Source organism: Onychostruthus taczanowskii, unplaced genomic scaffold (genome assembly GCF_017590055.1).
Source record: "Onychostruthus taczanowskii isolate IOZ18803 unplaced genomic scaffold, ASM1759005v1 scaffold30, whole genome shotgun sequence".
Classification (NCBI taxonomy): Eukaryota; Metazoa; Chordata; class Aves; order Passeriformes; family Passeridae; genus Onychostruthus; species Onychostruthus taczanowskii.
In genome coordinates this window covers 1,876,686-1,897,998 of record NW_024500350.1, presented here as the reverse complement: position 1 = coordinate 1,897,998, position 21,313 = coordinate 1,876,686, and the positions used below count along the sequence as shown (strand labels likewise).

General features: G+C 57.1%; 4 protein-coding genes across 16 annotated transcripts in view; 2 read left to right on the top strand and 2 right to left on the bottom strand.

Moving 5' to 3' along the window:
* The window catches only part of ITGB4 (integrin subunit beta 4), a 28,971-nt gene extending 22,361 nt beyond the window's left edge, over positions 1–6,610 (top strand). For 4 of the 6 annotated variants that reach the window (XM_041409325.1, XM_041409326.1, XM_041409327.1 and 1 more), the window contains 7 exons: positions 312–485; positions 1,387–1,536; positions 2,210–2,398; positions 2,662–2,817; positions 3,262–3,426; positions 3,826–3,939; positions 4,499–6,610. In XM_041409325.1, the coding sequence (XP_041265259.1) occupies positions 312–485; positions 1,387–1,536; positions 2,210–2,398; positions 2,662–2,817; positions 3,262–3,426; positions 3,826–3,939; positions 4,499–4,629 (1,079 nt within the window). In that variant the 3' untranslated portion in view covers positions 4,630–6,610. The remainder of the gene's footprint in view (positions 1–311; positions 486–1,386; positions 1,537–2,209; positions 2,399–2,661; positions 2,818–3,261; positions 3,427–3,825; positions 3,940–4,498) is intronic. The other 2 variants (XM_041409330.1, XM_041409329.1) reach the window with 1 other exon arrangement.
* A 287-nt stretch (positions 6,611–6,897) lies between these two features.
* Positions 6,898–11,427, bottom strand: GALK1 (galactokinase 1). The gene is made up of 8 exons (XM_041409331.1): positions 11,112–11,427; positions 10,135–10,324; positions 9,701–9,820; positions 9,067–9,202; positions 8,492–8,673; positions 8,135–8,285; positions 7,803–7,965; positions 6,898–7,104 (listed from the first exon to the last, which is right to left on the bottom strand). Exons 1-8 carry the CDS (start codon positions 11,274–11,276, stop codon positions 7,033–7,035), a joined length of 1,179 nt encoding a protein of 392 aa, XP_041265265.1. The 5' UTR covers positions 11,277–11,427; the 3' UTR covers positions 6,898–7,032.
* A 213-nt stretch (positions 11,428–11,640) lies between these two features.
* On the top strand, positions 11,641–19,139 carry LOC121338404. 7 transcript variants are annotated; one of them, XR_005953026.1, is made up of 11 exons: positions 11,641–12,231; positions 12,599–12,706; positions 12,791–12,863; positions 13,005–13,161; positions 13,247–13,292; positions 14,178–14,236; positions 14,343–14,378; positions 15,370–15,422; positions 15,692–16,528; positions 17,012–17,071; positions 17,207–17,775. XR_005953026.1 is itself a non-coding variant. In XM_041409332.1 (9 exons), exons 1-9 carry the CDS (start codon positions 12,195–12,197, stop codon positions 15,918–15,920), a joined length of 798 nt encoding a protein of 265 aa, XP_041265266.1. In that variant the 5' UTR covers positions 11,641–12,194; the 3' UTR covers positions 15,921–17,775. The 7 variants fall into 7 exon arrangements, 1 of the variants encoding a protein (XP_041265266.1); XR_005953029.1 differs by lacking the exons at positions 17,012–17,071; positions 17,207–17,775 and having other exon boundaries at positions 15,692–16,092; positions 16,317–16,362; positions 16,463–16,480; XR_005953024.1 differs by adding an exon at positions 18,309–19,139 and having other exon boundaries at positions 15,692–17,541.
* Positions 19,140–19,267: 128 nt separating this feature from the next.
* Positions 19,268–21,039, bottom strand: LOC121338405 (histone H3.3A). Of its 2 annotated transcripts, XM_041409333.1 has the most exons (4): positions 20,850–21,025; positions 20,286–20,427; positions 20,056–20,209; positions 19,268–19,971 (listed from the first exon to the last, which is right to left on the bottom strand). In XM_041409333.1, exons 2-4 carry the CDS (start codon positions 20,411–20,413, stop codon positions 19,843–19,845), a joined length of 411 nt encoding a protein of 136 aa, XP_041265267.1. In that variant the 5' UTR covers positions 20,414–20,427; positions 20,850–21,025; the 3' UTR covers positions 19,268–19,842. The 2 variants fall into 2 exon arrangements, with proteins under 2 accessions (XP_041265267.1, XP_041265268.1); XM_041409334.1 differs by having other exon boundaries at positions 20,286–21,039.
* Between the last annotated feature and the right edge of the window lie 274 nt (positions 21,040–21,313).

The following is a 21,313-nucleotide window of genomic DNA, read 5'->3' as shown; positions in this document are numbered from 1 at the left end:
AAGGCCTCTCTGCTTCCAGACAGTTTGGAAAGGGGTCCCACCCCTCACAGGGTGCTCAGGGAAGGGAGCTCCAGCCTTATCCTCACACCACGAAGCTCTCCAGGGAGAGCACATGTCTCTTCTCCTCACTCTGTCCAGCAGTGTTGTTGCCTTTCAGCTCCACGTGTGTCAATCAGCCGGTGCTGACAGAAGGTGGCTTAAAGATTCTTCAAACCTGAGCCTTAAAAAGTCACCTGTGCAGGAGCCTGGGCTGAACCTGCTCTGAAATATCCAATGGTGTTTTTCTCTTTCTTCTTGCACCATTTCTGTAGATTACCAGGGAACACTCCTCCCTCCCATCCATGAAGATGCTGGGAGGACACTCCTCCGGCCCCAGGACGTGGGTTTCAGGAGCAGGGCAAAGGTGAAGGGTTACTACCCCAGCATTGGCTGTCGGGACTCTATAATCATGACTGATGGGCCCACAGGGATGTGCAAGTACATAGGTACAGCTTGTCCAGTGCTTCCTGCCAGCCACACATCCCATAACAGCCCAGCCACCGTCCACCCATGAGCTGCTGCATCCACTGCTCACCCCCAACCTCCTCTCCATGGCTTGCTGTGTGCTGTGCTGATCTTCCTTCTGGCCCAGCCTGCACCTCCATCACATCACCTTTCCATTTGCAGGTGAATTGCAGGTTTCAGCCCATCTGGACTGATTAATTCACCACCACTGCTGCCACTGTGCTCTGATCAACCCATTGTCCCCATTCTCTTCATTCCTAACGAGCTTCTTGTTCTCAGTCTTACTCCACAGGCCTTTGAAGAGCTCTTGGGGAGAACGTGTGCTCCTTTTGAGATGTCCCTCTGCAAGCTCCTTGTCAGCGAGGGGCTTCAGTCCCTGGGTGTCACCTGGGAGGCTGCTGTGCTCTCTGTGAGCCTTGTGTCCCAGTGGGATGAGCTGAGGAGCACCCTGATGTGGTTCCAGGCCTCGTGAACATGAGGCCTGAATCATGAAGCCTGATTTAGCTGTAGATTAGGGCCAGTCTTAATTGACCTACACCTGATGAAGTCTATGAAGCTTCTGGCAGACTGCACAGGGTACTTAGGGGTGAGGAAGGTCACAGCCAGCACCAGGCCCCTTCTCTGGGCTCTCTGCCACAGGGGCATGTTGCCTACATTAACCCACCCAAGCTTGGCACCCTGAGGCCATGGGACATCCCCGTGGCTGTGCAGAGCCAGCCAGTCCCCCTCATGACAGATCAGCTTGCAGAGGTGACATCTCGCCACGTCCTCCCCGAACCATCAGGACCATCCCATGTTTGCCTGTGCCACCCTCTCCTCTCCCCCAGCCCCCTTAGCCCCCCTCCCCAGAATCAGCAGCCTGATGTTCCCTTTCTGCCTCAGACTCCAGGAAGCCACCGGGCATCCCCGACACCCCCACCCGCCTGGTGTTCTCTGCCCTGGGCCCCACGTCCCTGAAGGTGAGCTGGCAGGAGCCGCGCTGCGAGAAGGAGGTGCAGGGCTACAGCGTGCAGTACCAGCTCCTCAACGGAGGTCAGTGAGCACCGCTGGGCCTGGGGGGAGTTCTGAGTGTGGAGAGTCTGCTCTGGGGCTTCTGGCTCTGGATGACCCTGCTCTGAGCCAGGGGGATTGGAACAGATGATCTCCAGAGGTGCCTCCCAGCCTCAACCATTCTGGGATTCAGGGTCCTAAATCTGCTTCTTGTGTAGATTTTTTTTTTTTTTTGGTGAGGAAGTGTTGCAGCTATCTCACAACTTTCATTCCCTGTTTCTCCTAGAGGGAGAGCAAGTCCTGGTATTGTTTGTAGAATCATCTCTCCTCCAAAAAAACAAACCTCTTTTGATAGATTCTCTCCATCAGCACAAACATCTTACATGAATTTTTTTCAACACATGGGTGGGACTTGGAAGAAGGATTGAAGTGAAAATATCTTATTTTTACATTAAACTCAGGACAGTATTAGTGAAAATATAATTCCTTTGTCTGAAACTCCTTGAGCTTTCAAGAAGCCGTTGTTTGTCCCAAGCCTTTTTTGGAAAGACATCTCATCCTGCACTACCCATTATTGGTAGCAAGGTGTGATGCAGGTGCTTGGGGAGGGACCCTGGATGGCTTTTGCAGGCAGTTTGAGACACAGTTTAGGTGAAAGTTGCAGCTCTTTGTGCCTGCAACATGGCGTTGACATCCTCTTCCCTGTGTGTCCCAGGAGAGGTGCACAGGATCACCATCCCCAACCCCAGCCAGAACTCGGTGGTGGTGGAGGACCTGCTGCCCAACCACTCCTACATCTTCAAGGTGAAGGCACAGAGCGAGGAGGGCTGGGGCCCCGAGAGGGAGGGAGTCATCACCATCGAGTCCCAGGTGGACCCGCAGAGCCCGCTCAGTCCCGTGCCAGGTGAGGTGCTGGGAACAGAAGGGTGGCACTGATGTCTGTGCTGCTCTCTGCACTGCTGCCTGGCTCTTTGCTGTCCCCTTGCCACATCCTCTCCTCTCCTTTCTTTCCTCTCTGTTTGGAACAGGACCCTCTTCCCCACACATTTACTTCACGCTTGTTGTCCAGGAAGCTGAGCCCTTCCAGCTCATTCCATAAATGCTCTGTGCAGGTCCCTCCCAGGCTCTCTTTGCTGTGATTCTGACGTGTCCCCCGTGCCCTTGCAGGTACCCCCTTCACCCTGAGCACCCCCTGTGCCCCTGGACCCCTGGTTTTCACTGCCCTCAGCCCGGACTCTCTGCACCTCAGCTGGGAGAGGCCCCGTGAGCCCAACGGGCCCATCCTGGGCTACAGGATCACCTGTGAGATGCTGCATGGAGGAGGTACAGCATCAGGCTGAGGCAGCACAGGTCCCTCGTGTAGAGCACCAGATACCTCCAGCTAAGGCAGCAGTCTGCTACATTTTGGCTGGGACCAGTAAAAGAGTTGTTTGCTTGCATCAGGGCAGACAAAGTGGGGGCATGAGGCTGGTTCCAGGCCTGGGAGCTGATGGCTCCTGACACTTTGTGCCGTCGTGTGGTCTGGGCTAATAAATGTGGTGGGAAGAGGAAGGAGCTCAGCCAAAACCCCACGGAGGTTGGTTGTTGAGGCTCCCCACAGTAGTGAAATGAGGTTGTTTTAACCCCTAGTAGAAGTGGGTGCAGTCCTACAGGCGTTGGTTGTAAAGCTCAGGGACAGACAAGGCAGCAGAGTTGAGGGGGAGTTTGAATGTTTGGAGGGACCATCACTCTGCTCTGTCTTCACCACTCTGTATCTCCATGGATTAGGGGAGCCTAGGACAATCTATGTTGAAGGAGACAACCTGGAAACCACCCTGACTGTGCCCCACCTGAGTGAGAATGTCCCATACAAGTTCAAAGTGCAAGCCAACACCACCCAAGGCTTCGGGCCAGAGAGAGAAGGCCTCATCACCATTGAATCTCAGGACAGAGGTACAGTACCCTTGTCTTTGTGGAGGTGCAAAGAGAAAACTCTCAGAGGAGGGAACACAACTCCTGCAGTCACTTTCCAGCTCTGGTGGTGACTCCATGCTCCATTAAAGACCTGGAGACAGTTTTCCATGAGGGTAGTGCTGTGCCTGGTGAGCAGAATGAGGGAACACCTGCCAGTGTTTAACTTGTGGTGAAACTTCTGCCTGTTTGTACAAATACCTGGAGGCAGCTTCTTACTGCCCGGTGTGAGACCTTTCCAGTTCTCCCAGTTCCTCCTGAACCTGGCTCTGATATCAGCAAGGGAAAATTCCTGAGCTTGCTGGTGCTCACTGTGCAGGGTTGAGCAGTTGGAAGCTCTTTGTTATTTCTTGACTTGTTATTTCTTTTCTTTCTCCCCAGGTGCTTTCTCCCAGTTTGGAGGACAGCAGTACATGAGAGAAGTTTACAAATTCCCCACTGAATACACCACCAAAACCAGCATCAGCCATTCCTCTCTGGATCCCCACTTCACAGGTAGGGACTCATTGTTGCTTTACAGCCCTCAGAAAACAAAGGGTAATTCTGCTTGTCCTAAGGTCTGAGGCTGCTTTTACCTCAAGTGCCAAAGGCAGGGGAGGAGGGTCCGTCAGGTGGGATTGAAGGGGGTCAGCTCTTTTCCTACACTGTGTCCCTGCTTTGCCCCAGGGAGAGCTGCAGTCATTTCCACACGTGCTGCCCAGTCCTGGAGGGAATGCTGTATTTGAGAGTCCTCCAGCACTATCACTAGGGACCAAATCATAGCTCTTCCTGCAAGGTTCAGTCTCTTCAGAGCAGGGGGACAAACATCTTTATTCACATCAATGCAGCTGTCCCATGTTATCCCCCTTGAGCTCGTGGGTTCGTGCTGTAACATGAGAGTTTGGGAGCTGTTGGGAGATCCATCCTCTTGAGTGACACAGCAAAGCACTGGATCACTTGGTGTGGAGAGGTCCCTAAATACCACTTCCTATGCTGGAAAACAAACTGCCTGGAGTCACAGGGCAGAGCAGAGCCTGTTCCCTGTGACCCCACGCTTGGTGCCTTCCCCTTGCAGACGGGATGCTGGTGACCACCCAGCGCGTGGAGAACTCCAGCAGCACCCTGACCCAGGAGTTTGTGAGCCACACGGTGATGGCCAGCGGGACCCTCACCCAGCAGGTGGAGAGGCAGTTCTACGAGGCCTGAGCCGGGCAGGCCGAGCACCAGCAGGACTTTTGGGATCAGGTGCCAGGATTTTATGGAACAACACAAAGGTGCTTCATGCAGGTGGTGCTTGGGCAGCTCCTCCTGCAGGCACAGATCTCTGTGGCACTCCTGGACTCCTCCTTTGGAGCCCAGCACACTCAGCTCTGGCACAGCTGGGTGTGTAAGCTCATCCTTCAGGGCAGAAATTGGGGGCCTCCTTCAGCCTCCCCAGGTAAATGGAATGGAATGATTTAATTGTCAGGGCCACAGTTTTGAGAGGATCTCAGATGTCAAAACCATGATTTATAGAGGGTCACCATTTCCATTTTTGCTCCAGGCTCTCTGGCAACTAGCCTGTTCACTGGAGTTTTTTTGTTCAGTATGGGGGTTTTTATGACAGCTGCAAAGGTAGGGTTTTTGGGTAACCTGTGCTTTCTTATTGCACCTATTTGTGTCTGTCCTTTGCTGCTGACATTTGGTACACAATAGCAAAGACTAACCTTTCATTTGTGTTGCATTACTTGATGGCCTCAGATGCTTTTTTTTTTTTTTTTTGCATACAACATTGTACAGTTTTCATAGTATATATATAAATATATATAAATGTATTTTATTATTTTATAAAAAAATGGAGGTGGATGAGACCTATGCTGAATGTGGAGGCTACACTGGGATTGTGGCTGCTGGGAAACATGAATAACTGGAAGAAATGAGTTAAGGGCTTGATCCAAAGGCCACTTGAACCCTGTGATGAGGCTGGTGGGCTCTGTCTTGGACCTTGTATCCTTCAGCACCAGAGGCTCCAGTAGAAGGCTACAAGGTGCCAGATCCACTCACTCCAGAACATCTCCCAGGTGGAGCCCTTGGACACAGAAGGGCTGGGAACTTCCTGGAAGTGAGGGATGGGAACTGTGCTGGGTTTCCTCACACAGCTGATGTGGAGACTGAGATTTCGGGGAGAAGTTGGGTATCTTTTAAAAGACTTTTTGCTCAGCAGTGACATCCATAAAGGGACCTGTGATCTATCAGTAAACATCAAAGAAGAGCAGCCAGGCACTCCCACCATCCTGAACAAGTCTGGGACTCTTGCAGCCCCAGCTTCAGCTCCCCTCACACAGGGCTGGGCTGAGCTGAGCCCCTGCTGGGTTTGATGTCCCAGTGCTGGGCAGGATCCCTGGAGGCTCCCTGCCCTCTGCCAGGGAAAACAAGCAGTGTAAGCTTTCTCTGGTGTGTTCCAGCTGCATGAGAGCAGGCAAGGAGCAGCCACTGCTGTGGGTTAGAGCTTCCAACCAAAGCAGCAGCTGCCTGGGCCCCTGGCAGCATCACCAGCCTGCTTTGATCTCACAATGAACCTTGGCTTTTTTTGTGGTTTTCTTTAATTTTTTTTTTCATTTTTCTTTTGGACACTAAAGAAGAGCTCACCACCAACAGCTCCCTCTTATCTTCAGGCTTTGTATTTCACTGGGGGCAGGGCTGTACATCTTTCAGCCAAAGATGGATGTGGGTGAATCAAGTCTACAGGAATCTCCGTGTCTGGGTCAGTTTTGAATTTGGCTCAAGGGATCCTTCACCAACCCTGAGGTTTTACTGTGCCTTCAAGAAGCACTTATTTCTCTTGAGCAGGTGCCAGTGGCATGAGGCTGCCTCCTTCCCTGCCCCCTTCTTGCCTGGGGTTGGGATTTTCTTTCCTCCTGCTCAAGGACTCTGTGACCCTGTCCCTGGGCTTTGTGGTCCAGGGTCAAACACTGAGAACTGCCTAAAAAGGGAGTTTCCCAAGCATTTTAACCAAAGATGATCCTGTTCTCCAAGAGCAGAGCATGGCCCACAGCTGCTCTCCAGGGACTCTGGCCTTCCCCATGCACATGCACTAACCCAGGCCTGTCTTTTTAAATTCCATCTGGTTGTTGGAGCTGATGCTGTTTCAGCCTTTCCAAGATGGATACAGAGCAGGTCTTTGATCAGATGGCTTCCTCTTGCACTCAATAAATATTTTCTCTATATTCTGCCTCTTTATTGTTATTTTTTTTTCTTTTTAGAGTAAAATAAAAAATCCCTCCCCGCTTCCTGCTGTCCTCCATCTGCAGCAGATGCAGGGCAGGGGCCAGAGGCAGATTCCCAAGCAGGAACTTCTGCTGCTCCTGCATTGCCATCCCCTCCTGTGAGTGCAGCTCTGCTGGCCTCCACAGCTCTGGTAATGGCTCCTTACACCAATGCAAGCTGGAGTTAAACCAGTATCCTCTGAGGAACAGTCCCAAGGAATTTTGGCTCACAGGGGCACAGAACTACTTGCAAATGTTTTGCTTTATTAGGCAAATGGTGCAGATGGACAAACTGATCCCCTTGGGAAAGCCTTGGGGAGGGAAGCAATGCCAGCCCAAGGTTCCAGGGGTGGTGGTCACTCCTCTACAGGGGCAGAGCCTTTGCCCCTCCCGAGGGCTTGGTGAGGTAGAAGGTGGCCGTGCCACTGTATTTCTCCTGAAAAACAAGAGGAGCAGTTGAGTCTGGGGTTCTGGGGCTGGGGGAGGCCAGAGCTGGGGGGAAAGGCCCTGCTGGTCAGTTCCACACTCACTCTACCTCCTCTCTTCACTGTACTGTAACTCCTGGTCATGTTTCCCCTCTCCCACCTGGCAGAGGCCAAAGCTCTTTTGGTCTCCTCTCATTTCAGACCCTCCTCTACCCCTTCTTTCCCCCTCCCCCAGCTATTTTCAGAGCACACCATGATCTCATAGAGCAGCAAAATATGCTCTGCCTTGTTCACACCCCCATTCTGCTGGCATTTCCAGCTACCTGTGCACAGCAAGGTGCTGAGTTAGGGAACACTGGTGATGGCACTGAGATCTTTCCCAGGCTATAATGGCCAGTGTTCAGCACAGGAGTACCCAAGCTCAGCTCAGATCACTCTTTTGTGGATGGATTTGGCCTTCCTGAAGCTCCCCCAGCACCTTGTCACTCCCTTTCTCAGTGCAAAGGGGTCCTGGGGCAGGGCTCTGTGACTGGCACAGTACTGAACTGTCTGCAAGAGCTTAGTGACACCAAGAGACTCTGGGCCGTGGTTGGGCTCCACCAACCCCAAACGGCTCAGGAGCGACAGTTCAACAGCATCCCTGTGCTGTGCCCCTGAGAGGTCCCTTGGGATCTTTCAGTCAGTCTCCTGGGGTTTTTCCACCACCTACCTTGATGTGCTGCTGGGCTTTGTCTGCAGCCCCAGCTTCCAGCAGTGTCACCGTGCAGCCTCCAAAGCCTCCCCCGGTCATCCTGCTGCCATAAACCCCTTTGACTTCCAGGGCTGCTGCCACCAGCTGGTCCAGCTCTGGGCAGCTCACTTCAAAGTCATCCCTGGAGAGAGGAGAGCCGTGCTCTGCCGTGTCCTGCACCCTGGGCACAACACTGCAGCCCTGGCAGCTCCAGCTCGTGTCCTGGTGCAGCCACCGCCGTGGCAGCGATGCTGGTGCTGCAGAGCCCAGCTCTGCCTAGAAGGGCTGTCAGCATCCCTGGTCACCCTCACCTGAGGGAGTTGTGGCTCTCCACCATCAGCTTCCCGAAGGTCTTGTAGTCCTTGTGCTGCAGCGCCTGCGCTGCCTGTTCTGTCCGTGCTATCTCGCCGATGACGTGCCTGGCCCGCCGGAACACCTCATTCCCCAGGCGGCTCCTGGCCTCTGCAGAGACATTTGTGTCCCTGCAGCAAAGCCTCACAGCCCGCAGGATGCTGCAGGGCTACGTCCTGCAACCATCCTGTGCCAAAGCTTCTCTGCCTGCACCACGGGCTGTGCGCCCACCCGCCTGCCCCAGGGCTCAGCCCACGGGGCACCAAGCTCTCGACGGCCCAAGGAGTGACCAGAGATAAGGAGAGGGCTGTCCCCACCTTCCAGCTCGGCCAGGGTGGCATCCCTGAGGCTGGACTTGCCGAGGGCTGCTGCTGCCTCCTCGCACTGCCGCCGGCGCGTGGGGTACTCGCTGCCCGTCAGCGTGTGCCGCACGTTGGAGTTGGTGATGAGCACGGCCAGGCTGGCATCGCTCAGCGGGACAAGCACGGTCCCCAGGGACCTGCAGGGAGAGCTCAGCCATGTGCATGCCCCCCTGCCCCCCCGGCTCTCAGACACCTGAGGCCACGTAGCAGGCAGAGCCTGAACTACAGAGGCAAAGTCCAGGTGGTTTGGGACTTCACTCGAGCACTTCACTCCCTCCAAATATTAGTTTCATAATAGACCTTAAGGACGGCAGGAAAGACAGCCCGGGCAAGCAGCAGAAAGGTTGCAGGAGGAGGAATCAAGACCAGGAGGAATTAAAGTGCAGGTTGCCCCACCCCTATGATGAGGTTTGGGCTGGGTTCAAGGGTTAACCTCTCCCTGCACTCCTGCCTTCAGTTCATGGCCACAGGGCCAGCTCACCCCCAGCTGCCCAAGGAGGTGGGCACAGCACAGCGAGTTTGACCCTGACCTGCAGTCGATGAGCAGCGCGTGGCCCTCCTGGCCCATCACGGATATGAACTGGTCCATGATCCCACAGGGCATCCCAGCAAACGTGTGCTCCGCTTTCTGGCACGCCAGGGCCTTGGCTACCAAATCCCCATCGTCTGTGCCACAGCAGAGACACACAGGTTAGCAGCTCCTGCAACTTTGTCCCTTCCCTGGGAGCAGGGGAAGCAAACATGGAGGCAAAGGGTTGTTTTCCCATGGAATGGGGTTTTGCAGCTGCAGGAGCTTGCTGCTGCACCACTGCATGGCATCTATGGCAGCCTGGAGCCCAGATCCAGCTGGATGTGATAATTGACAGTGGTGTTTCAGTATCTTGATTTTTGGGGCTATTAGGGTGGAGAGAGGATGCTCCCAAGGGAACTTCCTCTCATCCCCCTGGCCAGCCCCAGGAGTGGTCCATGGATTTAAGAGGTCTAGGCAGGTCAGGCTGGATGAGCCAGAGGAACCACACAGGCAGGGCAGTGCCAGCTGGGGAGCTGTTACCCACTCACAGCAGCATTTTCCCAAGGGCTGTGTGATCTAGCTAAGGGCACCCCCCTCATCCCAGCTCCCACCTGGAAGCAGATGCCAGGGCTCAGGACGGGCTGTTGCCTTACCAGGGCAGAGCTGCTGCAGGAAGGTGTAGGTAGCCACCTCCAGAGAAGCCGAGCTGGAGAGGCCCCCGCCCAGGGGGACGTTACTGGCCACAACAGCACAGAAGCCTGACACAAGACCACCTGCAGGAAGAGAAGGGAGGAGGGGGGCCATGAGCCCCTGCCGGGCTGTGTGTGCCCCACAGCTCACAGGGAATAGCACAAGGAGCCCCTGTGCAACATTTCAGAACACAGGGTGACCCACAGCAGAGTGTGACCCTGCAGCCCCCCAAGCACAGGAACCTTGGTGCTGAGATCGAGTTTTCTGGAGCCTGGTCCTGGCAGAGCTGCAGGACTTCACAGACACTAGAAGAGCCCCTGGAGCACTCCCAAAGCTGGATCTCAACACCAGTTCCCTGCAAGGGGGGCTCTGACCCAGCCCTCAGCCCAGGCCTTACCCCGGTAGTGCTGGATGACGCCCTTGATGTAGTTGGCCCAGCGAGGCATCCCCGGGCTCAGGGAGCTGTTGGAACGGGGAGCCGGGAACTGCACCTTGTGAGGCTCATCTGCCTCTGCCGAGGTGGTGACGATGGAGATGGTGTCGTCCTGCGTGGGGCATCCCACCAGCACCGTGCCCAGCTGCAGGGCCTGGGGGTGGGGAAAGTGGGCTCAGACCCGGCAGCACCCCTTGGAGCATCCCCACAGGTGGCAGGTGACAGCTGTGGCTGCTTCAGCCCACGGCTGGAGCATCCAAGTGTTCTCTTTAACCCTCCAGAGCCCCCACGGCACCCTCTGGTTTGGCACAGAATTAAACTTCCTATTTACTGACCCACGGGGTCAGTCTTCCCCCTGAATGTGCCTGACCCCCCAGCTCGGTGCCGGGTGCTGCTTGTTGGGCTCCGGGGGAGTGGTAACCACACCAAGAAACTTCGGGAAGTTTCCTTGCCTGCCAGGGAATTTAGCTGACCTGCTCCCACGCTCCTCGGCCTCACAGTAATTAGCTGTAGGTTTGATTTAGGACTGAGTGGGGACTTTGCCGCTGAGCCAAAGCGGCTCGCAAGGAGCAGGAAGCTCCTGCTGTTCTGAACCATCTCTGCTACCAAAACATCGCTCTCTGGGAACGGGAAGTTTGACGGGGCTGCAGAAAAAAGGCTTCAGCCTCTCGGAGAGGTGGCTGGGAAGAGAATCACATCGCCGTGAAGCCGTGAGGAGTCGGTCTGCAGGGGGGGCTGCCGCAGGTCCGGCTCCGAACCCCGCGCTCCCGGGCAGGGGATCCCGGAGGATCCCTCAGGCTCCTGGGTGGGGTATCCTGGAGGGGGCATCCTCACAAGGGGTGGGAAGGCGGTGGCCGAGGACCCCCGGGCGGCTGCCAGGAGGACCCGGAAGGGTGACACGGCGAGAGCCCGGGGCCGGGGCGGCAGAGCACGGCCCTTACCATGGGCAGCACGAAGCCATCGTTGTAGTCGGTGTGCTCTCCGATGAGGTTGACCCGGCCGGGGGCCCACGCCGCTACCACCGCCGCACCCCCGAAAGCCTCTTCGTACGCCCGGCGAGCGGCCGCCAGCAGCGAGGACGAACCGGGCTCCTGCGGCTCCGCCATGGCCGGACTGCACCGCCCCCGATGGTCCCGCACCGCCCCTGATGGTTCCCGAACCGCCCCTGGTGGTTCCCGAACCGCCCCGGCAGCCCCGCGCCGCCCCCGAGCGCCCCGCACCGCCTCGAGCAGCCCGCACTGCCCCGAGCGTACCGAACCGCCCCGAGCGCACCGAACCGCCCCCGAGCGCACCGAACCGCCCCCGAGCGCCCCGAACCGCCCCGAGCGCCCCGCACCGCCCCCGAGCGCACCGAACCGCCCCTGAGCAGCCCGCACTACCCCGAGCGCACGGAACCGCCCCGAGCGCTCCGCACCGCCCCTGATGGGTCCCGCACCGCCCTGAGCAGCCCGCACTGCCCCGAGCGCCCCGCACCTCCCTGGGAGCCCCGAACTGCCCCTGATGGGTCCCGCACCGCCCCGAGCGCCCCGCGCCGCCTCTTCTCACGGTCCTGGGAATCGCTGTTCGTGCACATCCCTACGGACAGGGCGAGCGCTCGCCCACACACGCCCCGCGTGTACCTGCGGCGGGGCCGGCACCGAAGATTTATGACACGTATATCCATATCCCAAAGCCTGTCCTAATACACGTACAGATAAATGCGTGTTTGTTTTGCACGTGTGTCTCATATATGCGGGTTCTGCCTATGCAATGCATGGAATTTATATGTCTGTACAGACCAATAGGTACATGTGTCACGGTGTTACACCTATGTACATCGGCGCCTGTGCTTTCCATTGCAGTACACGTACACCTGTGTGTGTGTGAGGTTCCCCCCGCCCGTGGGGCCGGGCTGCTCCGCTCCGCTCCTGGGGCGGGGCCCGTTCCCTATTCCTGGTTCCCGGTTCCCCGTTCCTGGTTCCCGGTTCCTGGCTCCCATCCAGCCGCCTTCGCGGGATCACCTGGCCCTGGGGGACGACGAACCCATGGCCAGGAAGGAGCCGCTGCTCAGCGCCCTTAAAGGTGAGCGTGGGGCCCCCCGGCACCTGTGCGAGCTTCTCCTGGCCGCGCACGGTACCGGTCCGACCGGACCGACGGCGGGGCCTCGCTGGGGCTCCCCGGACCAGCCCGGCCGCCTGACCTTGGCTTTGAAGAACTTTACCCGAATTCCTGCCCAGCGCAGCGGCGGCAGCCCGGGAAGGTCGGGCCGTGCCGTGCCGGGGTGCCGGACCCCCCCGCGGGGCCGTGCAGAGCTATCCCCCCGGTACCTCTCCCCTTTCCCCGGGTGTCGGACCCCCCCGCGGGGCCGTGCAGAGCTATCCCCCCGGTACCTCTCCCCTTTCCCCGGCTGGGCACCCACGGGCGCCGCCGCTCTCTCTCCGCCCCGCAGGAGGGGTGCTGCGGCTGCGGGAGGGCGGGGGTCCCTGCACGGACACCTCGCCGCACCTCGTGTCCCTCTGCCAGCTGCTGGAGAGCATCCTGCGCAAGGGGCTCCGACGTGAGTGACCCTTCGTGCCCGGGCGGGCGGTGGCAGCGTCCCCGGGCCGGCGGCGAGGGGTCTGGCGCTCCCTTTCTCCCGCAGAACCGGCCTGGGGCTTCCGCAGGCGGGATTACTGGCACTGGCTGGAGCAGCTCCCCGCGGGGACCAGCGGCGGGTGAGCGCCCCCGAGCCAGACTGGGGTGAAAATCCGAGCTGTGCTGGAGCCTGTCGCGACATGCTCATGCCAAAGACCCCAGGTGCAGGGAGTCACACGCTCCGGTGTGCTGCCAAAGCTGCTTCCCCTGTCCCCGAACAGGCCTGTCCCTCTGTCCGCCAGCATCCGGAGAGCCGCGGGCTGCGGGCGGACGCGGACGGCGCAGGGCCGCGGGCGATGCTTTCTGCGCTCTGCCCTGCAGGGCAAGGTGCTGGCGGTGGCCGTGGGGCAGCTGGCACAGAGCCCCCGACTCCTGGAGGTGGGCACGTTGGGGGGGAGATGCTACCCACGGGCGGTGGGCTGCGAAACGCAGGCGTAACCCGGGCTATTTCACTGGCTTTCAGTTTTATGATCCAGGGAGCTCCATCCTCGGCAGTGAAGATCTCCGGGGTAAGATGGTGGTTCGCCCGAGGCAGGATGCAGCCTGTGTTATGGCACTGCACTGCTGTAGGGGACGGGGAAGGGTCCACTGTGATTTTTCTAATCCAAACTTAGCACTGGAATCTAAATACATTGCTGCAGTGATGGGGGGAAAAAACAAAAACAAAACCAAAAAAAACTAAAAAACCGTGTAAATATTTAAACATGATTTGACTCCATCTAAGGTTTGCTTTAGTGGCATGGGATAGGAAAATTTCTTCTGAAGTATCTTCTATGTTATTCATTTGTACCAAGGATTCTGGCTTAAGCAGAGCCAGTCTGGCTTTGAGGGGAGGCCGTGGTGGATCAACCTGGGCTAAGGGGTGGCACAGGGGTTTAAATGACCTTTACATTGCCTTGACAGGCTGCAGCACTCCATCCATCCACAGCCAGGCTCTTTGGGGGGCCAGACCAGGGTGGAAGCCTTTAATCTTTTGGTTATGATAAATAACCCCATGTTAAACCTGTACATCAATGGTTTATAAATCACCCGTGCTGCTGGTGCATGAGCAGATTGCAGACCTGGCACTGTCATTGCAAGGCTTGTGTAGGAGAGCCTGGGCAGCTTTGCTGGGCTTCTAAGGGGAGGAATAGTCAGTGGCATTTGCAAGTCTTCATCTGAATTTTGGGAAAAAAGGTACCAAGCTGCACCTGTGCCGGCAGCAGGAGCCTGGGATGAGCCTCCAGCAGCACTTGTGTGCATGGTGCTGGGATGTTCTCAAGGCCTCTCTCCCAGGACTCATTAGTTACACTGCAAATGGCTTTATTCTGTCCTCTGCCGTGCCCCTGTGAGGCTGTGGCTGCCAGGAGTCCAGCAGTGACACTGCCTCTCTCTCCATCCCCATCCCTCTGCAGAGCCTTTCCTCTCGCTGCTGCTGGTGCTGACAGAGATAGATTTCTCCCTGGACCTGCAGGTGCAGTGGTGAATCAATGGGGTGGTGACCAGCACAGGGCTGCCAGCGTGGGGCCCTGGCCCCTTCCCTGCCGGGACTGATGGTGCTGACACTCCTTTGTTTGCAGAATTGCAGCTTCTTGGACGAGAGCTGGCTGCTGCCGGTAAGAGCCCATCGCTCCCGGGAGCCGCTTCCGCCACCTGGCCCTCCCTGACAAGTCAAATGAGGAAGATAAGGAACGGTTTGGTGGGGAGGGATTGCCACACACCCCGGGGTGAATTGGCTCAGGTTCACCAGGATGAGCAGAGCTGCCTCTGCTATGGAGGTTGGATCCTGCTGGGTACCTGTGCTGTCACCAGGAGCAGATTCCAGCATTCCCAGGAGTAAAACCAAGCAAGAGAAGTACCCAGGCCTAAATTGCTGATATAAGTGAAGTTTTCCCATGCTCCCGTCCCTGATTTCTTGCCAAAAAAAATCCCCATTTCCCTGGGCTGACACAGATTACGCATCAGTTGGTTTCACTCTTGGTTTGCTCAGTGAAACATCAGTGTGTTATTGAGAGCAGCAGGGACGCCTTCATGTCTTTTAACGATGAAGAGCATCCCTCCACCACCTTTTAAACCCAAAAGAATCCCCAAAAAGCTCGAGGCAGCTTTGGGACTGGTCAAGGCATGCACTGAAGCGTGGTGCTGCTGCAGAGCCTGGGATCCTGCTGGCTTTGGGGCATTTCTGCCAGCCAGTGCCCCCGGCCGAGCTGGCCGCGTCTCGAGCCCCGGCTAATGCGATGTGACAGTAAGTGCTGCTGCAAACAGCAGCGCCTTTGGGGAGGGGCAGCTGCGTCCCCCGGCTGCATGGGGACGTGTAGGGTGAGGCAGGAGGGCTCTTCAATGAGTTAAGGGTTTGCTGTTGCTTTGCCATCCCATCCATAGGGCAGCTTTGTCCCTTCAGGGTCTGGGCACAGCCGAATCCTGAGAGAGGACAGAAACAAGCAGCCACTGATGGTCCCAGCTCAGCCTGGGGCACTGGGACTTGCATCTCCCTGGGCACCCAAAGCCCTGGGTTAGCATCAGTGCCAGAAAGTATTCAGGGCATGGGGTCCCTTGGGTGTCCCACGGCCATTGCCAAGGGCACTGTCACCACCCACTCTCTTTCAGGTGTGCAGTACTTACGAGACAGTCCCGTGCCGAGCACTGGGGATGGTGCTCAGGTAGGAACTCTTGATCCTCCTCTCCACTCTCCAGAGGGATCTGGTCACCACAGCACTGAAAATGCCCCAAAAAGGGAAATAAATATCCGCTGAGAGCATTGGGGCTGTCTCGGGTGCTTTTCTCCCCATCAGCTCAGCCTTACCAGTATCTGCTGTCCATGAGGTGGCTTTTCCCTGCATTCAGTGCATGGGTGAAATGTCAGGGATGGTACAGAAGGGGAGCCAGGCAGGCTCTCTGGGGCTGAGTTGAGGCTTGGCTGCACCCCCAGGTACGTGGACGGCCGAGTCTTTGTCACCAAGGTGCTCCCCGAGAGCCAGGCAGAGGTGGACGAGGTGGTGCTGGCCGGTGACATCCTCGATGAGATCAACGGCTGCTCGCTGAGATACGCCTCCCCCGGGCAGGTGGGTGGGGACAGAGGGCTTCTGTCCCCCTCTTCTGCCCCCTGCTCCCCTCTGCTCCTTCCTCCCTCTAGGCTGGGGCTGTGCTGCAGAGGCTGAAGGGACAACCGCTCACCTTGCGCCTGCTGCGCTGGCGGTGGCACCAGGGGACAGTCTTTGAGCCGCTGCTGCCCTACCTGAAGGCCCTGAAGGAGAAGGAGCCCCAGTTCCAGCTGCAGCACAGCCCCCGGCACAGGGGCGAGGGGGAGCCCCGGCAGCTGCAGGGGGGCAGGTGGGTCTGTGCCATGGGCAGCCCCCGGGCTGGGCTGAGGGTCCTGGCACTGGGGTGGCACTGTGCCCACACTGTCCCTGATCTCTGCTCCAGGCTGTGGGGGCAAGGCTGCCCCCATGGCCTGGAGGTGAGGAGGGGGCTGGGAGCATCTTCCCCTGCAAAGAGCAGCAGGAGGGATGTGTGGGGTCCTTCCTCTGATGCCCCCCGAGCCCTTTTCTCCCCAGGCTGCTCTACAACCTGCTGTTCCTGGGCCAGACCAGCGTTGGGACGGTGAGGCCGTGGGGCAGAGACCTGCCAGGGCGTGAATCATCTCTTCTGGGGTTCTTTTCATGTGTCCAAGGGTTATTCCCTCCTTCCCATTCCATTTCAGTATGGTGGCAAAGAGGTGCTGGAGGGGGCCATCCCTGCCGTGCTGGAGAGGAACTTGGCAGCACGGGTGAGCAGCAGGGCTGGGGACATCCTGGGAAGGGCTCTGTCAGAGGATGCAGGCCATGGATATTTTTTTTCCAGCTCCAGGTTCACTTGGCTTGGCTGAATATTTGCCACCCCATCACCCCTGTGGGGTTTTTTCAGGTCAGAAGCATCTCAGCAGCCAGGATAGGAAAGGGCATTAAGGAAAAAATGCAACAGCATGCAGGAAAGCACTTGGAAAACTCTGGGAAGGCTAAGCCTGATTCTGGGGGTGCTTTAGGGCTCAGGTCACTGCTGTTTGAGCCTCTGGGGATTGTTTGTGAAAAGATTTAAGTGTGGAAGCACTGGGTGGTGGGGAAAAAAGGGCAGCAGAGAGAAAATTTGAAAAAGCTGAGGCTGACTGTGCTTCATCGCCTCTGCATTTGGATAATCTCTGGTGAGTGTCTGATTAAAAACAGAGCTCAGGGCTGTGCTGATCGGGGCTTCTCCCCCCTCATCCCCCCTGCAGGAGGTTTTATTTGATGTGAAGGAGGCAGAAGTCCTTGTGCAGGAGAAGGCTTCTTCCAAGGTGAGTGAGCGACATCCAAGGTCAGGGAACCTGGTGGCATGGGGAGCCCAGCTGGAGGCACCCTGGGGACAGGATAAACCAGGAACGGGGCCGACAGGGCCTGACCACAGCGTCCCCTTCCCGTCCCCTGCACAGCTCCTGCGCCGCCATCCCTACCCCTCCATCTCCTGCGTGGGACGCTGCCCGCGGAGCCCCAGGATCTTCGCCTTCTGCGTGCTGTGAGCGCTGCCCGCGGGCCCTGGCAGGGCCACAGGGGGATGTGGCTCTGGGAAAATGAGCAAGCCAGGTCCAGAGCAGCCACAGGGAGCCTGGTGCAGGGGGAGGCAGGGCTGGGCTCGGAGCTCTGCTGGAGAATGGACGCGTTTCCATTTTTAGCTCTTCCCCCGAGAGCCCTGACGGGAGCACGTTTGACTGCCTGGTGTTTGCATCCAGTTCTGAGCAAGAATGCGAGGAAATCATCGGCAGGATCGGTAAGGGAAGGGTTTATGGCTTCAGCTGCCATCAGTCACACCGTGGAATACCAGGAATTCTGTTCTGGTCCACCACATGCAGGATCTGACTTAATTCCTTCTGTTGAGGTTACTAAGATGAAGAGATATTTCTCTCGTGTGGGTTTTTTTTGTTGTTTTTTTTTTTTTAAGGACCACTAGACAATGATTTTATTTTAAGAAACAGCTTCTAGGCATACCCAGATGCTTCATTGTTTCCAGTAAGGACTTGGAGGAAATACTGTTTTCAAGGGATGTTATTTTAAACATACTTTTCTTGCAGGAGCTGAGGCTGCTACTGCAGCTCAGCACCAAACCAAGCATTCACAAAAAAAAAAAAAAAAATCCTATGACTTGGAATTTTTCATTTTCAATTGGCCTAAATGCAAGCTGCGTGGTTCTTCCTGAATTACTTGGGCCACTGAGGACACTCCGATTTCCCATGGGGACATTCCTGGCAGGCAGGGTCCCTGGAGAGACCTGCCCAGGTGACTGACCTGAGATCACTGAGCCCCACCTGAACTGTGAGCCGGTCTTTGTGTCCGAGTTGTGAACCTAATTACTTTGTATCAAAGGAATCTTTCCCCCTACAGATTTAGCAAGTAAAATAGGACAATACTTGTTTAAAACCTATCCTTTCAGAACAGGACTTTTGCTGCGAGCCAGGGGCTGGAGCAGTGTAGGACGGGGAGGTGAGGAGGAGGAGGAGGCCGTGTGAGAAGGTGGGTGAGCAGTGCCTGTTCCTCCAGCTGCAGGGTTTAAGCACACAGAGTGGTTTGTCTGAGCAAGGAGCACACCAAGGCACCGCCGTCCCAGCAGCAAACGAGGGGTGCAGGCCCTGCCTCCCAGAGGGACTGGGGATGGATTCCATGCTCTTCCTCACCATCGTGGCGGGAGAGCACGGACAGCCAGCTCCAGTTCACTCGAGGCTGGTGGGAACTGCTGCTGCTCTTCCCCCAGAACAGCACAACGCTTCCTTCCACTGGAATAAATCAAGCCAGGCCGGCTCAACCACTTCCCTGTGCTGCTTTCTGTGACAGCTCTAGCCTCACCTGCAGAGCCTGTTCTGTCTCGGTGTTGATCACCCTGGGGCAGCTGCAGCCTGAGCACTCCTCCAGCCCAGCCCAGCCGGGCCTGGCAGCTGAGGAACCCAGAGCAGCCTAAAGCCAAGCCTTGAGTTCCATCACCTTCCATCCAAAATCCTGGATGGGAAATGAGAATCCCAGAGCACCCAGCCGTGTGCTCAGCAGCCCCTGTGCTGCCAGGGTGTAAAATCAGCTGTGCCCCGTGCAGATCCAGGACTGCACAGCCCAATCCCATGGGAACGCTCCCCCCGCTGCTCGGGAACAGCCAGGTGGGTTTGCTTCAGCCAGACCAGTCTTAACTCCAAAATAAACTTTCCCTGCATCCACGGGAAAGGAAGAAAGAACTGCAGAGCTCAGCTTGTGCCCTGATTAGAGAAAAGCCCCCCAAAAAGCCACTGCAGCCTCGGCCAGACCCCCTGGACCCTACACAGCTGTAGGGATCTGCTCCCTCTGGCCACAGCAAGGACTCAAGCAGCTCAAACTCTCCAAAACACTCCAGAAGTTCCCCATTCTGGTGCCAGCAGAGGTTAAGCTGCCCCAGCAGCAGCCCACGATGACAGCAATCTGTAGGAGGCAGAAGCTTCTTCAAGCCCATTCAAACCAAATGACAAAGACTCCTCACATGTGAATGTAAAACATTTAATTTAAAAATGTTGACACTACAATATATAAAATAGCTATTATAAATGCACATAGTGTATTCTATAGCTGCCAGGTTTACGTTTTTTTAGGAAACTGTAAGTTACACTGTGGTTAAGACTTGTAGTTTCACCCTCTGAAGGAAGTCCACATTTGATCACAGTGATGCATGGTCAGACTAACAGCCCCAATTGTTAAACACTTGGATCAAGTCATAACCAGTTTTATTGCAAAAGGACCCTGTACACATTTATATCAATTCTAGTACCTTACAAGTTTATCTACCCAACAAGTCATTAACATACAGAAACATGCATGAGAAGCAAGAAAGAACACCCATCCCTTCTGCATATTAGCAACTTGTCACTCCCGAGCCCGAGGCTCAACATCACTGAGGTTTATGTGAACAGTCACTTTTAGCATTCATCCTGAGTGAAAGATGGAATGACTTAAGTACAAATGCAACATATTATAAACAATTTCTTACAAAAAAAGTCACAAATTAAAACCAAAGTATTTTACAGAATTAACTACAAAACACCATAAAAACAGCCTTCACTTAAGCCCTCTCTCCCCGTATCCTGCGAGCCAACTGGATATCTTTGGGCATGATGGTGACTCTCTTGGCATGGATGGCACACAGGTTTGTGTCTTCAAACAGACCCACCAGATATGCCTCGCTCGCCTCCTGTTTCAAGAGCACAAGAAACGTTGTTAAAAACCCTCAGCGCAGCTCCCCCAGCGCCGCAGCCCAGCCGGCCCTCAGCAGTACCTGCAGAGCCCCGATGGCCGCACTCTGGAACCTCAAATCCGTTTTGAAATCTTGAGCGATTTCCCTGACCAGCCGCTGGAAGGGCAGCTTGCGGATCAGCAGCTCCGTGGATTTCTGATAACGACGGATCTCACGGAGCGCGACGGTTCCCGGCCTGGATGGAAGAGGGAGGAGGGGGCGGTGAGGCGGGGCAGGGGCTGCGGCAGCCGGGGCCGAGCCGAGGGCCTTACCTGTAGCGGTGAGGCTTCTTGACGCCGCCGGTAGAGGGGGCGCTTTTCCGGGCCGCCTTCGTGGCCAGCTGCTTGCGCGGCGCCTTCCCCCCAGTGGACTTGCGGGCGGTCTGCTTTGTACGGGCCATTTTTCCTCACTTACCTACAGAGACACACACGCGTGACGCCGGGGCCCGGCTCTCCCCGGGACACCCAGGCCCGACCACATCAGCGGCCAATTCGCTCACGCTCCAAGCGCCCCCCTCCCCCGCCGCGGGCAGGCGGCCAGCGGCCTCCCCCGGGACGGGGAGGAGGAGTAACGGTTACCCCGCCGCCCCCGCCTCGCGGCCCAGCCGCTCCCCTCCCCGGGGAAAGCGGACTGAGTCACGCCGCCTCCTCCTTCCTCCCGGGCCGCTCCGGCGCTGGGGGGGGGAGGTGCAATGGTGGGGGGATGGGAACCGGCCGTGACTCAGGGCACGTAGGCAAGGCCCGGCCTGTCCGCCGCGCTCCGGGAGAACCCAAGGCCACGAAGGGCCGCGCAACACCACCGCCCGCTTCGAGACGCGCCCGCTGTCCGGTACTTACCGGTAGGAAGAGACGGAAGCGCCGGTGCCGGTAGCGCTGCGCGCCGAAGCCTCTACGCTGTGCTGCTGCCCGAGCCGCTCCTCAGCCGCCGCGCCGCTCACTGCGCCCTCCCCGCCGCGGGGACACGCACTTTATAGTGGGGGCGCGCGCGCGGCGCGGTGACGTCACAATGCCTGTAAGCAACGCGCCGCCTTATTGGCCGGGACCTCCGCCGGCGCCGTCGCGTCACCACACACAAAGGCCGTGCTCCGGTTCCCCCGCGCTGATTGGGCGCGCCGCCGGGCGCTGATTGGTTGTTAAAGTAGGCGTCCGATTGGGTATTGAGGGAGGAGAAGGATCCAATCGGTGGCGGGCGGGCGCTCTGCGCGCTGATTGGACGAAACGGGGCAGGGTTTGGATCCTACCCTTTGTTGCGAAGCTCCACAATGGGAAGTCAATAGGAGCGGGGCGAGCGGCGGCGGCGG